Source organism: Recurvomyces mirabilis, assembly GCF_035927965.1.
Source record: "Recurvomyces mirabilis strain CCFEE 5264 chromosome Unknown scaffold_1, whole genome shotgun sequence".
Classification (NCBI taxonomy): domain Eukaryota; kingdom Fungi; phylum Ascomycota; class Dothideomycetes; order Mycosphaerellales; family Teratosphaeriaceae; genus Recurvomyces; species Recurvomyces mirabilis.
In genome coordinates, this window is record NW_027041935.1 from 1,261,260 (window position 1) to 1,279,713 (window position 18,454).

At 52.1% G+C, this 18,454-nt stretch overlaps 6 protein-coding genes across 6 annotated transcripts; 5 read left to right on the forward strand and 1 right to left on the reverse strand.

Annotated features, from left to right (window-relative positions):
* Positions 1-1,545: 1,545 nt before the first annotated feature.
* LTS14_000537 (uncharacterized protein) lies at positions 1,546-2,335 on the forward strand (the record flags this gene model as incomplete). Its single annotated transcript, XM_064833250.1, has 2 exons — positions 1,546-1,666; positions 1,740-2,335. 2 exons carry the CDS (start codon positions 1,546-1,548, stop codon positions 2,333-2,335), a joined length of 717 nt encoding a protein of 238 aa, XP_064699519.1.
* Positions 2,336-3,310: 975 nt separating this feature from the next.
* Positions 3,311-4,500, forward strand: GLO2 (Cytoplasmic glyoxalase II; the record flags this gene model as incomplete). Its single annotated transcript, XM_064833251.1, has 9 exons — positions 3,311-3,335; positions 3,398-3,485; positions 3,544-3,612; positions 3,660-3,693; positions 3,746-3,953; positions 4,006-4,097; positions 4,148-4,282; positions 4,335-4,361; positions 4,417-4,500. The coding sequence occupies 9 exons, from the start codon at positions 3,311-3,313 to the stop codon at positions 4,498-4,500; spliced, it is 762 nt and encodes a 253-aa protein (XP_064699520.1).
* Positions 4,501-5,082: 582 nt separating this feature from the next.
* LTS14_000539 (uncharacterized protein) lies at positions 5,083-7,881 on the forward strand (the record flags this gene model as incomplete). The annotated part of the gene is made up of 2 exons (XM_064833252.1): positions 5,083-5,769; positions 5,821-7,881. 2 exons carry the CDS (start codon positions 5,083-5,085, stop codon positions 7,879-7,881), a joined length of 2,748 nt encoding a protein of 915 aa, XP_064699521.1.
* A 2,174-nt stretch (positions 7,882-10,055) lies between these two features.
* LTS14_000540 (uncharacterized protein) lies at positions 10,056-12,264 on the forward strand (the record flags this gene model as incomplete). The annotated part of the gene is made up of 2 exons (XM_064833253.1): positions 10,056-11,906; positions 11,962-12,264. 2 exons carry the CDS (start codon positions 10,056-10,058, stop codon positions 12,262-12,264), a joined length of 2,154 nt encoding a protein of 717 aa, XP_064699522.1.
* A 259-nt stretch (positions 12,265-12,523) lies between these two features.
* CTU2 (Cytoplasmic tRNA 2-thiolation protein 2) lies at positions 12,524-13,752 on the reverse strand (the record flags this gene model as incomplete). The annotated part of the gene is made up of 2 exons (XM_064833254.1): positions 12,524-12,756; positions 12,831-13,752. The coding sequence occupies 2 exons, from the start codon at positions 13,750-13,752 to the stop codon at positions 12,524-12,526; spliced, it is 1,155 nt and encodes a 384-aa protein (XP_064699523.1).
* Positions 13,753-14,637: 885 nt separating this feature from the next.
* CNH1 (Na+/H+ antiporter) lies at positions 14,638-18,000 on the forward strand (the record flags this gene model as incomplete). The annotated part of the gene is made up of 1 exon (XM_064833255.1): positions 14,638-18,000. One exon carries the CDS (start codon positions 14,638-14,640, stop codon positions 17,998-18,000), a length of 3,363 nt encoding a protein of 1,120 aa, XP_064699524.1.
* Between the last annotated feature and the right edge of the window lie 454 nt (positions 18,001-18,454).

Sequence of the window (18,454 nt, forward strand, 5' to 3'; positions counted from 1 at the left end):
TGATGCCTGCCGCCTTTAGACGGTCGTGCCGAAGACGTCTTATCTCCCCACAAATTCGATCCTGCTGTTCGCCATGGACTGCCTTGTTCTGTGTGATTACGGCGACCGGTTCGTCTGAGTCATCTTCATTCGGCATGCCGTATGCACAATCACACCGAATGATCGGCGATGTGCCGATCCCATATCAACTGTGATCATAGTGTCGTCAGGCAAAGAATGCACCAAAGCTGCGATCTGATGTTAGATTCTATGGATTAGCCGACAAAGTGTTACTTTGCTGAATGCATACTGGTGGCTGAGCTCGAGTACTGTCATCTGAGTGGGGAAGAGGAAGCAGCTATCTATGCCATTCGCTTTCGTTCAGATTCGTGCAGTTGTTGCAGGTCGACCGAGGTCGAAGCTGGCATTGGCAACAATATCTGGAGGGCGCAAACGATTCCTACTCTATAACTCCTCAGCCTTGGTCCAAGTCTGCATGGGATGATGTCGAGGAGTGAAGATCATGCACAAGATGGGCGCGATAGGTTACCTTTCCAATTGCGATGCCACCAGAGGTGAGGTCGACGGTATTGTCAAGACTGGTCGCGCAAATTTCATACGGGTCGGTCGTGGGATTGCCTACCATGTCAGTCCCGTGTTGTCTATGCTAAGGCTGCACGTCCTGGTCAAATCACTTGCCGTCCTGACTCGAAGACGAGGTGATGTCTACTCAACATCGAAATCCGTGCACACCTTCCCCACGATACGTCGCACGTGGAGCTGGGACCTGCATTCACTAGCTCCACCGATTACCGAAATCGAGGCTGGAGATGGTAGCGAGGTCGTCGGGCGTATCGCCGCCTCCGATGAGGCCCGGGATCCGAGCCGTCCACAAGCATATCATTATTGAGAACATGGAGAGACAGGCGGAGCTATATCCACACAACCATAGACGGCTATCTCGACTACTTGATGTGATTCTAGCTAATCGTGGCACTCTCCAATACCTCTGGAGCTGGCAGTCAGCCTGCGATGTCCTTAAGCCTGATGGAGCTGATTCGACAGAGGCAAAGTGACCATCTTTCCCCACGATCATACTCATACCTTGATGTTCTACCAACGCATGGCAGAATTTCCTCGTTTTCTCTCACTCCACATGACAAGAAATACGGAACTCGCCAGAGAAGTGGAGGCACACACCACATCCTCGACGATGTCCAAAGTTCACCATAGTCGTGTATCATCTCCACGGCGACAGCCTTGACGCGCAAAGCGCAACGAACGAACGAACAACCAAACGAGGTCTTCAGATGGTCGTGAGCACCACCACCTGACTGCGACAACGTTGTGCCGCCATGGCGAACACTCTTCATATCATTATCCTTCTCTGGAATGAAAGCTAGCGATTGGACAATGGGAAACCCCGCCATAGCCAAGCCTCTTTGCGTAGTGGTTACAGATGGTTTCATGTGCAGCGCTTGACAGCTGTTCTCAGTGTCTACATCTCATGGAGTGAATCTGCGCTCATGCGGTATCGACTAGTTATAAGAAGTGCGAATATATGTTATGGCACAGCATGCGCCACGCGACTCTGCCCTCCGGATCTCATCCACGACTCCCGATGCGGTGAGTATCAAGGAGTTAGAGGAAGAGAACAAACGACTGCTTGAGAAGTGCAACGCTGCAAGTGAGTCCTCCTGTCGTCACGCATGGGGTAGAAAACGTGGCCTCCGGGCTTTGCAGCCTAACATACTTGACAGCTCAGCATTACGCCGACTACGAGAACGATATTCACATCCTCAAGGCGCAAGTCCGCCAAGCACAACGACGCAACGATTCGTTAGGAAGCAATGGCAGCGCAGGCGATACATCGACCGCTGGTACAGTGTCAGAAAAACCTGGCATCTCACGTTTCGGCAGTTTCATGCACTCGCGCAAAGCATCGCCTACCACCAATGGTCTAGGACAGGCCTCGGCTGCTCGTGAAGAAGAGCTGAGGGCTGAGCTGGCGAAGGAAAAGAATACGCGATTGGAGGCTGAGAAGAAGGCTAAGGAGGCGCACGATGAGATTGAGGAGTTGAGTGCGACACTTTTTGAACAGGCGAATGAGATGGTAGCTAGTGAGCGCAAAGAGAATGCACGACTTGTGGAAAGAGTACAGATGTTGGAACAGCAGGTCCTTTGTGCGCAACAAGGTCGTGGTGGGAGCGTAGACACGTCGATGGAGACCGCGAAGCTCCAGGAGCGGCTTCACGAACTGAAGTCGAGAGATGCGGAGCGCAATCGGAGACTGGAAAAACTCGAGGCTGCGATATGGCGAGTTGAACGGGTGAACGATATGCTGCTGCCACGGTGAGACAATTATGGCCGACTCCTCAGTCTCAGAACGACAACAAAATGGACTTTAAAGCCTTCAGGGGTACGGCACTCGCGGTAGTGGACGCTATCTCCCCGTCAAACTCCATGCATTCTGTCATCCGATCAGTGACGCCTACTCACGTCATCTGTATTGGGCAACAGGCATCGTGAGGTCGACCGACAGCCCTCAACGACAGAGTCTCGGGCGAGATATGGGTCCTAGAGCGGATGGCGAACGAAGCCAGGTTGCCGTCGCCCCTTGATATAGGCCGAATTGCGAGCCGGAGCTGAGCTGGTATGACCATATCATACCGAGAACGGCATGGATTACAGCCGTGAAGGAACCAGAGCAAGATTAGGTGGCTTCATGGCAGCGCCATGAGTCGGGAGAAGAGACAGCGATACACATAGTCCAACCTGCTCGGCAATCTCTGGGATACTGGATATTTGCAATGTGTTCGGCAGTCCTATGTAGTGGCAACCCTTGTGGTGGTCACGAGCGAAGTCAATGATTCGGTTGTCGTATCTCGTAGGCCAGAGTTTGTCCTGCTGCAGACGTCAGGGAAACTGCTCGGTCTTTGGCGGGTGTTTGAAAAGACCAGAATTGGCGAACCGTGATGCTAAGGTCTTGAGATCGTGCCAGAGCATGTCATGGAGGAATCAATCATTATTCTGATAGCCTCAGGTTCGTAGAGAAATCTCGCCTCGGTACCGAGTTGTGCTCGACACCGACAGAAAGTTACACGGTCTCAGAGCCAATCACCGTCTTTCCTGTTCGCTTATAGATTGCATCATCCGGTTCTTGGTTGACCATCGACTCACTACAAACACATCGATGAGCTTCCTTGCAACAGCCAGACGATCGATAGTACGGCCACTAAACTTCGCTATTCTTGTAGGCATTGCCGCTTCTATTCTAGCGTATTACTTTGGTGCTGATGATCCATCAATCCAGCCCGCAGCTACCAGAAAGATGCATGTCGAATCTATCCCCATGTGTGAGATCTCACTTTGACGGCAGACGCAAGGAGGAATACGACTTGCTAATGGTCTAAGACAGGGGAGGGCAGTGGTAACAACTACGCATATCTTGTGACTGACGAGAAGAGCAAAGATGCCGTGATTATTGATCCTGCCAATCCATCAGAGTCCGTTTGGTTAATGCTTACTGCTGGACGGCCGATTGCTGACACATCCTCCGTACAGAGTCTTGCCCTCGTTGAAGAAGGCAGTGGACAGTGGCATCAAGATCACGAACATCATCAACACTCATCAGTATGCTTATGACATTCGTTTCCCACGGCCATGCTAATGCATTGCAGTCATCACGATCATGCTGGCGGCAATTCTAAGATTGTGAGTAGCTGCAGAAGGTCACACAAAGCAGCGTTTTGACCATTGATCCCAGCTTGAGGCGTACCGTGTCCCAATCATTGGTGGCAAGGACTGCGATAAAGTGACAAAGACGCCGGAGCATGGCTCGACCTTCACAATTGGCGACAACATCAAGGTCAAAGCGCTACATACGCCATGCCATACCCAAGACAGCATCTGCTTTCTGTTTGAGGATGGGAACGACAAGGCCGTCTTCACAGGCGATACCCTGTTCATTGGAGGTAAGCAAAGCTATTACGTGTGACACCGAGGAAGGAAGGCTGACATGAACAGGATGTGGTCGATTCTTCGAAGGTACACCGGAAGAGATGGATAAGGCGTTGAACCAGACGCTTGCTGGCCTACCTGACGACACCAAGGTCTACGTACGTGGGAGCATTTGATAGAGACCCAGAAAGTATGCTAATGATACCAGCCCGGGCACGAGTACACCAAAGGTAATGTCAAGTTTGCCGTGACAGTTGCGCAGAGCGAGCCGATCAAGAAGCTCGAGGCATTCGCCGGTTCGAACAAGCAGACGCAGGGGAAGTTCACCATTGGTGACGAGAAGGTTTGTGGTTGTTCGGTCATTGTGATGATCACGAAGCTGACACGACCTCCAGCAACACAATGTTTTCATGAGACTAGATGTAAGTCTAATGACTCCCTTCTGATGTTGTCGAATCTCGCTTACATTCATGACAGGATCCTACTGTGCAGAAGTACACTGGCAAGACAGACAGGGTAGATGTCATGGCTGCTCTACGCGAGGCGAAGAACTCGATGTAATGCAGTATTACCATGCCTTGTCCGTCAGCCACATCTGTACTTTGCTCCTCAACTCAGCTGTAAGGTACTATGGCATGCCAGTACCGGACTAGAAAATGGCTCCAATCTAGAGTTCATATGTGTATTCACTCGCTGTGGTCCGTGCATCGATTTGTCCCTACTTGTCTCAAGTATTACCTTTACAACCGCTACGTCCCTTCAACGTAAGAAGCTGCACGTTGGAGGGCGTAGCTGGTCATACGCATACTACCTTAGGTATCACGAAGTGTACCATCCGCGTTCAATGCTTGCACTCCCGAAGGTCTTGTGTATTGTGAATTGCATGTGACGCGCCTGCTTGCATCTGCACCTTATGCAAACAGCTTCATCGGTCCTCTTGGCACATGACCATCTGGTAAGAGTGCGACCAACCAAGTGTTTCAATTACTCCTCTTTGAAACCGTGCCTCTCTACCTCTGCTACATCAGCTGCTCAGCGCTTCATGCTCTGCAAGACAAATTGTCTGCGACGGAACCACTAGACAGCTCATACCTGAAGGACTGCACCACCACCACCACCACCACCACCACCACCACCACTACCATGTCTTTCCTCTTCGATAAGATGAAGGATGCGGTCCACGATGTTGGGAGTAAGATGAAAGGGTACAAGAACGATGACCAACTCAATGAACAACAACCAGACCAGGCACAACCTAGTAATCCTCTCAGTCGACATATCCATACACACACTCACAGAGCCTCCGAGTGTTCTGATGGAGACAGCCACCACCTTCATCGATTCCAGTCATTCGCACCGCAAAGAGAGGGCAATGATGCGAAGTGGTACGTGGACGGCTGCGGTTACTTCTGGGCAGTCAGTGTAGCATTGGAGCAAGCGAGAGAGTCTATCTGGATTTTGGATTGGTGGCTGAGTCCGGAGCTCTACCTACGTAGGCCACCAGCGCGATATGAGCAGTATAGGCTGGACAAGATGCTCTTCGCGGCGGCAAATCGAGGTGTACAAGTCAATGTGATCGTTTATAAAGAAGTTACCCAGGCATTAACCTTATCGTCAAGTCACACCAAGCATTGGCTGGAAGACAACGAGAAGAGTGGCAACATCCGCGTGTTCAGGCATCCTGATCACTTACCCGACAAGCAGGTAATGGCGTCGAACATCTGGTCCTCAATCAAGCAGACTGGCCTGAGTGCAGCTAAGCTGAGTCAACTGCCAGGCGATGTCGTCAAAGGTATTTACGGCATGAACGAGGACACCGTCATGTACTGGGTATGGATGTCTCCCTCATTAGTGATCTTGAATTTCAACTGACAGTGGCAGGCACATCACGAGAAGCTATGTCTGATCGATGGTCGGACGGCCTTTATGGGAGGTCTCGATATGTGCTTCGGCCGCTGGGACACGAACCAACACTCTATCGCGGATGCTCACCCTGGTGATCTCAATCGCGTTGTCTTTCCAGGACAAGATTATAACAATGCTCGCCTCATGGACTTCACCGACGTGCAGAACTGGCAGAACAATAAGCTTGATCGCAAGTACAACTCACGCATGGGTTGGTCGGATATCTCTATCTGCCTTACTGGACCTGTGGTCGAAGACTTAAAAGCACACTTCGCGCAGAGATGGAATTTCATTTATTTTGAGAAGTACGACGTGCGTGGACAGAAGAACTACCATCCCATCGTATTCCACCCCGAGAGAGCTGGCATATTCGGTCATCCTTATGTTCAGAGTGAGCCTGGCGCACCCGTAGAAGGCGAAGGCCAAGCACATCACTTCCGTGAACGCGTGCGAGATCAGTACGAGCGAGGTCGACTGGGGCTAGAGGAAGGCAAGGAAGAGCTGCGCGAGCAGATGCACAAGATGCACCGTGGTGCTAAAGTCGAGTACCCTCCTGGGCCGCTCGGTGGCGTGGAGGTCCAGCTCATGCGATCGTGCACGAAGTGGTCTCATGGCGTCCCACTCGAGCATAGCATCGCGAATGCCTACATCGAGACCATCAGGAACAGCAAGCACTTCGTCTATATAGAGAACCAATTCTTCATTACAGCTACTTCCGACAAGCAGAAGCCGGTGCAAAATCGCATTGGCGCTGCGATGGTCGAGCGCGTCGTGCGTGCTGCCAGGAACAACGAGCAGTATCACATGATTGTGAACATACCTTCTGTGCCTGGGTTCGCTGGAGATCTAAAGGATGACGGTAGCCTAGGTACGAGAGCTATCATGGAGTTCCAGTATAACAGCATCAATCGCGGTGGCCATAGCATACTGGAGGCAATTGCTGCGCAGGGGGTGAACCCGATGCAGTACTTGAGATTCTACAATCTTCGAAACTATGATCGGATCAATGCTAGCGGGACTATGGCGCAGGTAGAACAAAAGGCTGGTGTAGATTACGACGACGCGCGAAGAGGACATGACCAGAAGTATGGTCAGCTTGTTGACGCGCAGCACTATGGACAAGAGTATGCAGATCAGGGCGGCAATGCGAACGCTTTTGACAGATACCAGCAAGCTGCACAAGAGGTCCGGCACGAGGGTGGTGCGAGCGAGCTTTCACGCTCGAGTTGGGACAGTGTGGCACAGTGCTACATGCTGGGTGGCCCTGATATACGCGACGCACCTTGGGATGGGGGTTGGCAGTCAGAGATGGACGCCTTCGTTTCGGAAGAACTGTATATCCACAGCAAGCTGCTTATCGCCGATGACAGGGTGGTCATTTGCGGCTCTGCTAATCTCAACGACCGGTCACAGCTCGGTAGTCACGACAGCGAGATCGCGGTCTTGATCGAGGACCCGCAAGAGATTGACAGCTATATGGCCGGCCAGCCTTGGAGGGCGACTCTATTCGCCGCATCTCTTCGCCGACAGATTTTCCGGAAGCATCTGGGTTTGCTGCGGCCTCAGGATATCGAGAGACCTGATGCGAACTTCATGCCCATCGGAGAGCCAAACGACTATGACTGGAACAGTAGAGAGGACCAAGCAGTCATGGATCCTCTATCTCAGGACTTCTACCAATTGTGGCAGGGTACCGCTGCGCGCAACACCGAAGCTTTCGCAAGAGTCTTTCACCCAGTGCCTGCAGACAATGTGCGCAACTGGAAGCAGTATGATGATTTCTTTGGGACGTACTTTAAGCCGGAGGAAGCGAAGAAGGGCGAAGCTGCTGCAAGACCGAGTACGTGGAAGTATGGGCATGTCGTTGCGAGCGAGTTCTCGCAAGGCCCAAATGGTCTCCGCGAGGTGAAGGAGGTGCTAAGCCAGGTCAGGGGAAGTCTGGTGGAGATGCCTTTGATGTTCCTGAAGCAGGAAGGGCAGGATTTAGCTAAAGAGGGCATGAGCCTGAATGCTTTGACTGAGGTTGTCTATACTTAGATAGTATACTCTATATTTCACGATGGTGAATGATACTTGCCTCATGTGACCATTCTTGAGGGACTGGGGCAAGATTTTGAGTCGTCGTTGCCTGAGCGAACCACGGCAAGGCTGTCTTGCCTCCCGCCTCACTTCCAGCTTAAACACATGCACAGATTTATGCCATTCGCAAATCATACTGCATTTCTAGCAGCATTGTACCTTACATAAATCCATCTCGTTATACAAGACTTGTCAACACATTGTACCCCAATAGCGCAATGGCGAAGCATCGATCTAAACAACAGCCCGCTACAATGTCTCACAACGACAGCCCATTATTTCGACTACCAGCCGAGCTCCGCGAGATTATCTGGACATATGCTTTGACGGATGTCCCGACCTCTCCACACTTTCACGTTTATGGCAAGAATGCTGTGTTCTACCACTGCCTCTACGAGCCACATGAGTCGAGGCCTCAACAACCTCATGCTGTCAGCCTTCTTCGGACCTGCAGAGCTATCTATGGCGAGGTCGTGAAGATAGTATATGGCAACACGAAGTTCGAACTCGTGTTGCTCGCAGGCACACCTCGTCCTTCCTCCGACCTCGATCAGCGTCCAAAGGCGTGGCGGCAAGGCAGGTCAATCAGCAATCTATCTATTGAGCGTATGCATCATGTCATTTTGACCGTCCAACCCAGCTGGGCACCAGCGCTCGAGCACTACCTCTCTCGGCTAGCAGCCTTCCTGGAAGCTTTCGAATATGGGAAGCACTGCAGAGCGCTCACCGTCAACTTCAACTTTGATACTTACACCGATCGAGAGCAAGTCGCCGCGCCCATCATTTTAGCTTTCTTGCCTCTCGCCACAACAGCAAAGCTTATCCACACCAGCCATATCTCCCTGGCTTTGCCTTTCCCTGCCCACCCAGCAAGATTCCCAGGATACGTCTCAGCGGTGGGATCGCTGGTAAAGACTTTGAAGACACCTAAAGCGCAACGTGTCAAAAGCTACTCGATAGATCCGGCGACTGCCTGCAAGAAGCACGGCTCGCACTCGAAACAAGATCGCTTGCTCATGATAAGGGCCCACCATCCACCGCCTATGACGGCCAGGCAACGAAGAGTACGCAAGGTCAAGCATACTCTCGGTCTCGCGACTCTGCTTATCTCTTCGCCTTTATTGTTACCTATCGGTCTTATTGCTTACGCAAGTAGAAAGCGCGCAAAAGGGGAGAGCTGGAGGGTGTTGGATATGTAGGAAGGAGAGCAAAAGCGTAAACCGAGTCAAAGGGACCAGTGGCGAGACTCCGGGTCACGATGGAGTGCGAGACGACATCAAGTGTTTAATCCGTAAAAAGCAGCTCTAAGTCTGTCGTTTGTCCAAAGCCTTTCGTGGGCTTCCAACTAAGGAAGGTAAGAAACTTCAAGGTCGTAGCGATCAGACTGGAAGCACTGGCCAAGCTTTGGTCAGCAAGCGTTTGATGGGAGGTGCAATTGCAAGCCATTAGCATCTCATCTTCGACCATCACACTTCGACATGCGGACGATTGCGACTCACAAGACCATGTAACGACTATCGTCGGGGACACAAGGTAGCTTTTCCTCCACATCGGATCTCTCATCACCCACCCCGCGCAAAGTGTGAAAGCCAATTGTGTACCTGATCGCAGATCGTTCGCACGACTACCCCTCGCAGGATGGACAATTTCTGTACGATGCGGAGGCAGGCATAGGGCGTGATGTCAATGTCCGCATACAATGTAACCATACTCCAGTTCTTAATATCCGATATATTAGACCACCGCATCGACCGTAAGATGGGCACCTCTTTGGCACTCACATTGATACCTTGAAATTCATCATGGCTAAGGTACAATCCTTAAATCTGATTGCTGCCTTCGTAATGGGTGCAGTCGGCCAAGTCGACTATTCGCAGTATGTCAATCCGTTCATCGGATCAGAAGGTTTCATCCCAGGTTTGGCCTTTGGTGGCGGTGATGTCTTTGTCGGAGGGTCTCTCCCTTTTGGAGTCACGAAGGTTGGGATAGACACTTATGAAGGCGAGCTTATTACTCACAGATAGAGTATTTCATATGATTTCGATGGGCACTGACCATCATATTCAGACAATGTCACATTCTCCACCACCAATGGCGGATATACACCTCAAGGACGGGTTACTGCCATTTCGATGATGCACGAAAGTGGCACTGGAGGAGCACCAAAGTATGGCATCGTCCCACAAATGCCATTGACCACTCTCGATGGAGTCAATGTTCTTGATAACACTACCTACTGGCAATCACGAGTTGTCAATGATACAGCTTCTGTAGGCTACTACGCGACCAAGCTCGAGAGTGGTGTTGGTATTTCTTTGAGTGCTAGTCGCCATGCTGGCATTATGCAATACGACTTTCCAGCTGGAGAAAAGCACGTTCTGGTCGACATCTCGCACTACCTGCCATCTGAGAACGGTGGAAGCAATGTTCAGTTCTACATTGGCGGTGCGATCGATTTGCAACCAGGAGGCAAGCTGTACACAGGCTACACGAGTATCGGCGGAGGATTCAGCGAGAGTGCACCAATAACTGTCTACTTCTGTGGTGAATTCGACCAGCCACCTGACCAAGCAAATACCTTCAGCGGACGATTGACAGATCCAATACAGCGCTACCATACGTGGTCTGACGGTCCGGTCCCACAAGCGACTTTCGGCAACCTGAGTGAAGTCGCCGGACCTCTCAACAATCGTGTCGGTGCTCTTTTTACCTGGAGCAATGCCTCTGTCTCGACGGTGAAGTCCAAAGTCGGCATCAGTATGATATCTGCTGATATGGCTTGCAACTTCAAGAATGAGGAGATTCCATCTTGGAACGTGAATGACACTGTCACCGCCGCAGTACAAGAATGGAATCAGGATGTGTTTAGCAAGATTCGTGTACCGACCGACTCATTTCAGAATCGGACCAACCTAGTGCTGCTATACTCTAGCTTGTACTTCATGCATCTCATGCCATCTGACAGGTCCGGTGAGAACCCTCTATGGTCCAACGACGAGCCATCCTGGGACGATTTCTATACGCTGTGGGATATATTTCGCTGTACAACATCACTGTATCACCTCATACAGCCCGAATACTACCAGAGTATGGTCCGCAGCATCATCGACATCTGGCGCTGGGAGGGATATATGCCGGATGGTCGGAGTGGCAATTACAACGGTCTTGTACAAGGTGGCAGCAATGCTGATAATGTTCTTGCGGATGCCTATGTCAAGAACCTGCCTGGTATAAACTGGACGCAAGCCTATCAGGCGATGCTTAAGGATGCAGAGGTGATACCATATAACACATTCAGCTTTACAGACCCGACGGCAAGTGTGAAGGAGGGGAGAGGTGCACTGGGGGACTGGAAGAATCTTGGTTATGTCAGTGCCGACGGTAACACACGAGCACTGTCTCGATCAGTCGAGTACGCTCTGAACGACTTCTCGGTATATCAGGTTGCGAAGGGTGTTGCTCCGAACGACACACAGAAGTATCTGCAACGATCAGCACAGTGGCAGAACACCTGGTCCCACAACATGACCCACAGGAACTTCACAGGCTTTCTCGCACCACGCCTCTCGACTGGCGAGTTCAACTTAAGCGACTATAACCCTGCCCTCTGTGGTGGCTGCGAATGGTCTTCAATTACCTACGAAGGTACACCCTTTGAATACTCCTTCACCGTCCCGCACGACATGGAATCGCTCATCCAGTTCATGGGAGGTTCTTCGGAATTTGAGCGAAGGCTAGACTACATTTTCATGCCCAACACATCCGAGCAGAACCTTGGTGCCAACGGTGGTGGGATCACGACGCTGATGAACATTGGTAATGAGCCTGACTTTGCGACACCTTATGAGTACAATTATATCTCGAAGCAGTACAAGAGTGTGCAGCGTGCGAGAGAGCTGGCTAATCAATACTTCCACGATGCAAACTATGGTGTACCCGGCAATTCTGACGCTGGTGCATTGAACTCGTGGCTGATTTGGCAGGTAAGCTGTATCAAGAGTCGCTGAGGTCCTGTGCAGTACTGATCTACTATGTTAGATGCTCGGTCTCTATCCTGTTGTTACCCAACCGGTCTATCTGATTCAATCACCTTGGTTCGACGATATCAACATGACTATCAACGGCAACGCAACTCTCCGGATTACAGCCACCGGACTTGATAATACCAATAGCTACTACGTCCAGTCGGCCAAAGTGAACGGCAAGCAGACTGATCAAAACTGGCTTTTGCACGATGATGTGATGGTCAATGGTGGCACGATTGAGTTCGAGCTTGGAAGCCAGCAGACGAGGTGGGACACTGGTGCCGCACCGCCCTCTCCAGGACATTTGGTATTGTAAAGCTACCAATGGCAGATTCGTAAGTGCTCTATGTAAATGCTATAGCTGGCTCAAATACTCCCAGCAATGAGCTTGGCCCGAAGCCAAGTGGGACCCAATTTGCTCGTCCTGTCTTTGGCGTCGCTTCAAGAACCGCGATCCACGAGGGAGGGCATGAGCTCCGCACGACTGCATGCGATGTTGCTTATCTTTCACGTCGTGTGTCAAAGTCATGGACTGCTCGGATGGTGTCGCTAAAGGGACGCTTTACGAAGCCAGCTTAGCTCTGCTGCAATTCGCGTTCCTCCCAATGCCAGCAGGCTTGATCTTCCTCCGCACCCTCTGAGTATGCTCGGTACACGATCGCGTGTAAGTGCGTGGCAGAGAGTGCGCACCGGCTGTACAGAAGGGTTTTCAAAAGGTCGCGTCCAAGACGTAGCCCCGTCTCTCTCATCCTGCTGTTTGTGGTAAGAGACGAATACAGCCATAACAAAGTCTGCTCCTTGCCGGTGCCTGTCCTTGCAAAGGAGCATCACATAGCTCACACTGCTGCTCGATCTCACTCAGAGATAGCCCCTTAAGCTTACTAGTCGTCTTGACCACGTTCGCCACAATACCCGGATACTCCTGCTCAACGGACTCGAAATACTGCTTCATGAGTTCGTCGATCGTGGTGTTTTTCGTGCTCACCATGCGCTTCTGCTCTCGCTGCACAACGAGATCGGCTAGAGGCGGTTCTGTCATTGTTGTGAATGCGACGATCTCTTTGCTTAGTAGATCGCGCATTGGGAAGTAGAATGGTATGCCATGTGGCGACTCGCCGTCAGAGACGGTCCATGGTAAGTTGAAGCCTCGACCTTTAGCTGTCTCGGCGAGAGTGCGTTCCGCTAGTTTCGTCGTACTGTCACCCCACAAGATGGCCTCGCAGTTATGGCGCTTGGCAAAGTCCACAACCAGCTTTCTTTGAAGCAGCTGCAGGATATCATCGCGGGACGTTGCAGAATTGAGGTTTGCAACCGCGATTGACAAAGCCTCTGCCGTGTTCTCCTGACTCTCAGTAAGGTTGAGCAATTCATGGATGCCTTCCAAGGAAAGTGCGTCTGCAAGTGGAAGAGATGAATATGAATGCTGCGGATAGCATTCCCTCACCTTGTTGAGCGAACTTGAGGACTGAGCAGGCTCTGTGCCGTCTACATGTAGGATATGCAGCTTAAAGCCAGTTCGTCCTGTTCTCTCGCTCTGTCCTGCGAGATGTTGGCTCAAGACGTGGATTAGTGTTGTTGAGCAGGCTCCGAGGGATAGTGGTAGTAGTAGTATCCGCTCACTACCAGCTTCTGCATGGCGTACGCGAAAGCTCTCCATCCGCTTCACGGCCTTCGTCGACACATACTTGGCGAAGCATGTGGCGCATAACGGCTCTGTCCGGATGGTGATGGTCGGCTCGTTGTCCTGGCAGCGGCGACACAGACTGCGGTCGACTGTGACCTCCCGTCGTGGTCTACCAGGCATCCTACTCGGGCAATGGGCACTGCTGGCATTGATGACAGCGCCGAAGAGAAGTTTGATGGGGTTAGTCGCCTGCGTGCGGCTACATCCGTGCTAGGATCAACTCGGCTCAATTCGCCGATGATCGCGCCGAACTCGTCTGACGAAGGTGGTACGGCGTCAATAATTCGCGAATTCTCCAACATCTGCAGGTCCTGAACACTCAACAAGCTGTCTCGTAGTAAGAACTGATACCTGCTTCTGAAAGACATGGACGCCCACTCGGTCCACCCACGCCAAGGAATAGATGTCCCGATGTTCCGGGCGTTAGTAAGGTAAGGAGTAACGCGATGATCTCCTTTCGTCATCCTCACGCTTTCAGTCGGCGATAGACAAAAGTCTACAACGACAAGGTTCGTGGTTAGATCTGTACTTTCGCGAGCACTTCCGCCTGCTCTCGTTATACACACGGCATATACGGTCGCTCACTCACATCCACGCGATCTGCTTACTACCTCACCAGCCGTCATCGGCCTCGAGAGTCGAAAGAGAGAGACTTCTCCACTTCCGAGTGATTGGCAGATGCTTGGCAGACGCCGTATATGCTCAGCAGTGTACAGTACTGGTTGAGGTGCAATTTTCGCCTCTCGTAGTCTTCGAGTCTACAATCCTCATCGCCTCCGCCAACTAGGGCATACTGGGAGCGGCGACTGGGCGCGACCACATCGATATATGCATCCGCAGCATCCAACACTTTCAACCCTCGACCGCAGCGACTCTGCTGCATCCTACGACGAACGGTTGTCTATCTATCCGACTTGAAGAGTTGGAGCGAGCTTGGTAGCTGAAGCTATCTCTTGGAGAACTATATCCCTTCTTGACTCCTTGTAGTCAAGACAACTAGACAAGATGGTGTGGGCACAGATCGACATCAACAAGCCTCACTTGGTGTATATCATCTTGGGAGGCTTCACCAGCATATTCATGTTATGCTCCTCCATCATCAAGGAAAGATTGTACATTGGTGAAGCCACAGTGGCCACCCTGTGCGGCATCATATTCGGACCGCATGCTGCCAACCTCATCGACCCCTCGACATGGGGTAACGTCGACCAGATCACCCTCGAGTTCTCCCGCATTGTCCTGGTCGTGCAATGCTTCGCCGTCGGTGTCGAATTGCCTAAGGCATACATGGAACGCCACTGGAGGTCCGTTGTGTTCTTGCTTATACCCGTCATGACTTTCGGCTGGCTGATCACAAGTCTCTTCATCTGGGGCTTGTTCATGCCTTCTCTAAACTGGTTGGACAGCTTGGTCGTCGCAGCATGCGTTACAGCCACCGATCCCGTCCTTGCTTCTTCGGTCGTTGGTAAAGGCAAGTTTGCGAAGCGTGTGCCGAAGCATCTTCGTGATCTACTTTCAGCAGAGTCTGGTTGTAACGATGGCATGGCCTTCCCTTTCATCTACCTCGGCTTTTACATCATGGAATTTCGCCACGAACCGAGCGGCGTTGCTGAGCACTGGATCCTATACACTATCCTGTACGAGTGCGTTTTCGGAGCTGTCTATGGCGTTGCAGTCGGCTACATCGCACGACGCCTGATCAGATATGCACACGAGAAAGACTGGGTCGACCGCGAATCTTTCCTCGTGTTCTATTTCGTCCTCGCACTCTTCTGTGCCGGATCTGGCTCGATCCTTGGTATCGACGATTTACTTGTCGGCTTCGCTTGTGGTGTAGGGTTCAGTAACGATGGCTGGTTCACGGAGAAGACTGAGGAGTCTCACGTATCCAACGTCATTGACTTGCTGATCAACTTGGCATTCTTTGTATACTTCGGTACGATCATCCCATGGGCGCAATTCAATGCGCACTTTCTGAACTTGGACGCTTGGCGATTTGTGGTACTTGGTGTGTTGGTCATACTTTTCCGGCGTATACCGATTATGATGGCATTAAAACCACTCATACCGGATGTCAAGACATGGCGAGAAGCTTTATTCGCTGGCCACTTTGGTCCTATCGGTGTGGGTGCCATCTTTGTGGCTATCTTGGCACGTGGAGAATTAGAGTCACATTTCGAGACTACCACGCCATTGGCAGTACTGCCTGAGGAGGGCTTCGAGCACTGGAACGTAATCGAAGTCATCTGGCCGATCACCTGCTTCCTCGTCATCATCTCGATCGCAGTTCATGGTTCTTCGATTGCTGTGTTTACGCTCGGCAAACACATCAACACATTGACCCTCACCATGTCATACACGCAGGCCAACGAGACCTCCTGGATGGAGCGCCTGCCACGCATCCAATCGCGATCAAGGAGCTCCATGTCTTTGCAGGGCGATGACTCCGAGCTTGACGAGAAGGATCGGGCAAACTATCCACCTGGTATGCTCCCACCAATTGGCTCCAACGGTAACTTCCTGCGAAGGCAGAAGGAAGAGGACAATCCTAGTAGGAATGCGAGTCGCGCTTCGAGCAGAACACGATCCAGGCGTAGTAGAAAGTGGGATGGCGGCCAAGGTCCGGGTGGTCCTATCAGCCAGTCTGCTATCGCGCCCGCACCTCGGCAAGAATTCGAGGAGCCATGGAGCCGAAGTGATTCTGAGACATTGGCTGCAAAGAGCGAGTCGCCTCGAGACTCAGACGATGCCAAGCAGGAGGCTAAGCCTGTCAAGCACAAGCGTAACAGCAACCCAGAGCACGAGGATGAGAATTCCGAGACTGGTGAGATCTTTGAAGAGGGTCATGAGACTGTGTACGAGGATGAGGAAGGCAACGTCCTGGCTGTTGAAGACAGTAGAGATGAGCACGCGGATGAGGGACAGCAGGCACGTGAGGACTTCGAAGCGAAGGAGGGCAGACGACTTATGCATGAGAAGCATGGTGATCATGGGCATGGTACCGGGCACGAAAATCATGAGCCAGATGAAGAGGCCAGTGATGCCGTCAACGAAGGCTGGAAGAAGCCCGAAGCTACCGAGAGCAAAGCACCTGCTCGTCCAGGTGAAAAGTGGCGCAAGGGTATGACCAAAATGAGCACAGTAAGGAACATGGCTAGTCTCCTCAAGCGCAACGATGATGAGGAGGGCAAGCAGAAACCGAAAGCTGAAGAGACTAAAAAGCACGGGCCTGCGCGCGCTTACCAGTACGGCAACACCATCATCGTCGAAGATGAAGATGGTGAAGTCATCAAGAAGTACGACATCCCTGCTCCAGAGAAGAAGCCAGGTGGTGCTGCTAATCCAGCCAAATCACACCTTCGTCTCGGCAACATGAGTAAGATGCTTGGTGTCGGCAAGGGAGGGCCAAAGGCTGCTGAGGAGGGCGAGAGTGCTGCTGCTGCCGCGAATGAAGAGAACAGGAGTAGGCCTGTCAGACCTGGAGCTGATAGGCGTGAGAGTACTAGGCAAGCTGAGGAGGCTGACGATGCTGGCTTGCGTTTCACCATCGCGACAGGCAATGGCAGGCGCATGAGTAAGGCTGAGTTCATTGATCAGATTCGACAGATGGATCCGAGGTCGCGAGTACAGGTCGTGGAGGAGAGCGATGCTCCGGAAGCCATCAAGAAGGAAGCGCGAAAAGACGCTCGCGAACAAGCGAGTGGTTCCAAAGCTGCTCAAGAGCCGAGTGTGCCCGTCGTGGCTGAAGGCGCCGAGGAACCAGAAGCCCAGACCCAGGGACATCGACCCAGCCAAGCGGCTCTGCATCCCGTGACAAGTAATGAAGAAGGCGAACTCAAACTCGTCAACTCGAACGAGGAGGAAGTCCCTTTCCACGACGTCAATGCCGACCTGCGGAAGATGCGCATGGGATCGCCTACAGGGGAAACGGCAGCCGAGCGCCGTCGTCGACAAGCGCTCACGCAACCACGGCAAGACGAGGAGGACTCGGAGGATGACGGCACAGACCGTGTACCACCTCCTGCTCGCGCTGGTCCGTCTCGTGAGCGAAGTGACTACTTTGGTGGCGCTGCACCGGAACGTGGTCGCATTGGCAATACCAACAACGACAGTGGCAAACCTCGACAAGGCCATCGCGGAAGCGAACAAAACGAGACGGCTGCTGAGAGGCGGAGGCGTGAAGGCGCGTTGGGTTTGAGAGAGGAGCCCGAGAGCGATAGTGAGGAGGAGGATGTGCCAAGAGCTGCGCCGGCGGCTAAGCAGGGGATTCGCTTTGCGGACGAGGCGCCTGTTAGAGATCCGGGTCAGGAGGGGAATGGGAAGGGGAGGAATACTACGCTTAGGTGGGGGAGGGATGTTGGGCGGTGAGGTGAGTGGAGGTTGTTGGACGTTGATGTGTTGTGTGTGGCATACACAGCTTGGGTCGGCCTTGTCGAGATCGAGATGATGAGAAGGTCGGAGTTTGTGCTTTTGCTTTATGTTGAGTGAGGTTAGCGAGGCGTTTGTTGGCGGGATGACCTGATCTAGAACACATGTATATGCTTGTTTAGTCGACCCAATGAACACATTTGCTCTTGTCTACTGCCTCGTCCAAGGCGACGTGTCGATTGCTCGGGCTCAAGACACGTGAAGGGAGATCGGGTGACAAATCGCTCTTACCTCATACAGCAGCTGCTGAGGGTGTGGGAGTAGATCCATGCATAACAGCCTGTTTGCGGAGAGTTGTCAAGCTCTCGATAGCTAGCTAGCTCATCTACGCCACACATCACTCGAGCTTCGGTCTTCGGGTGGGAGAGGTCGGTATGACAAACCCCTCGGAAAT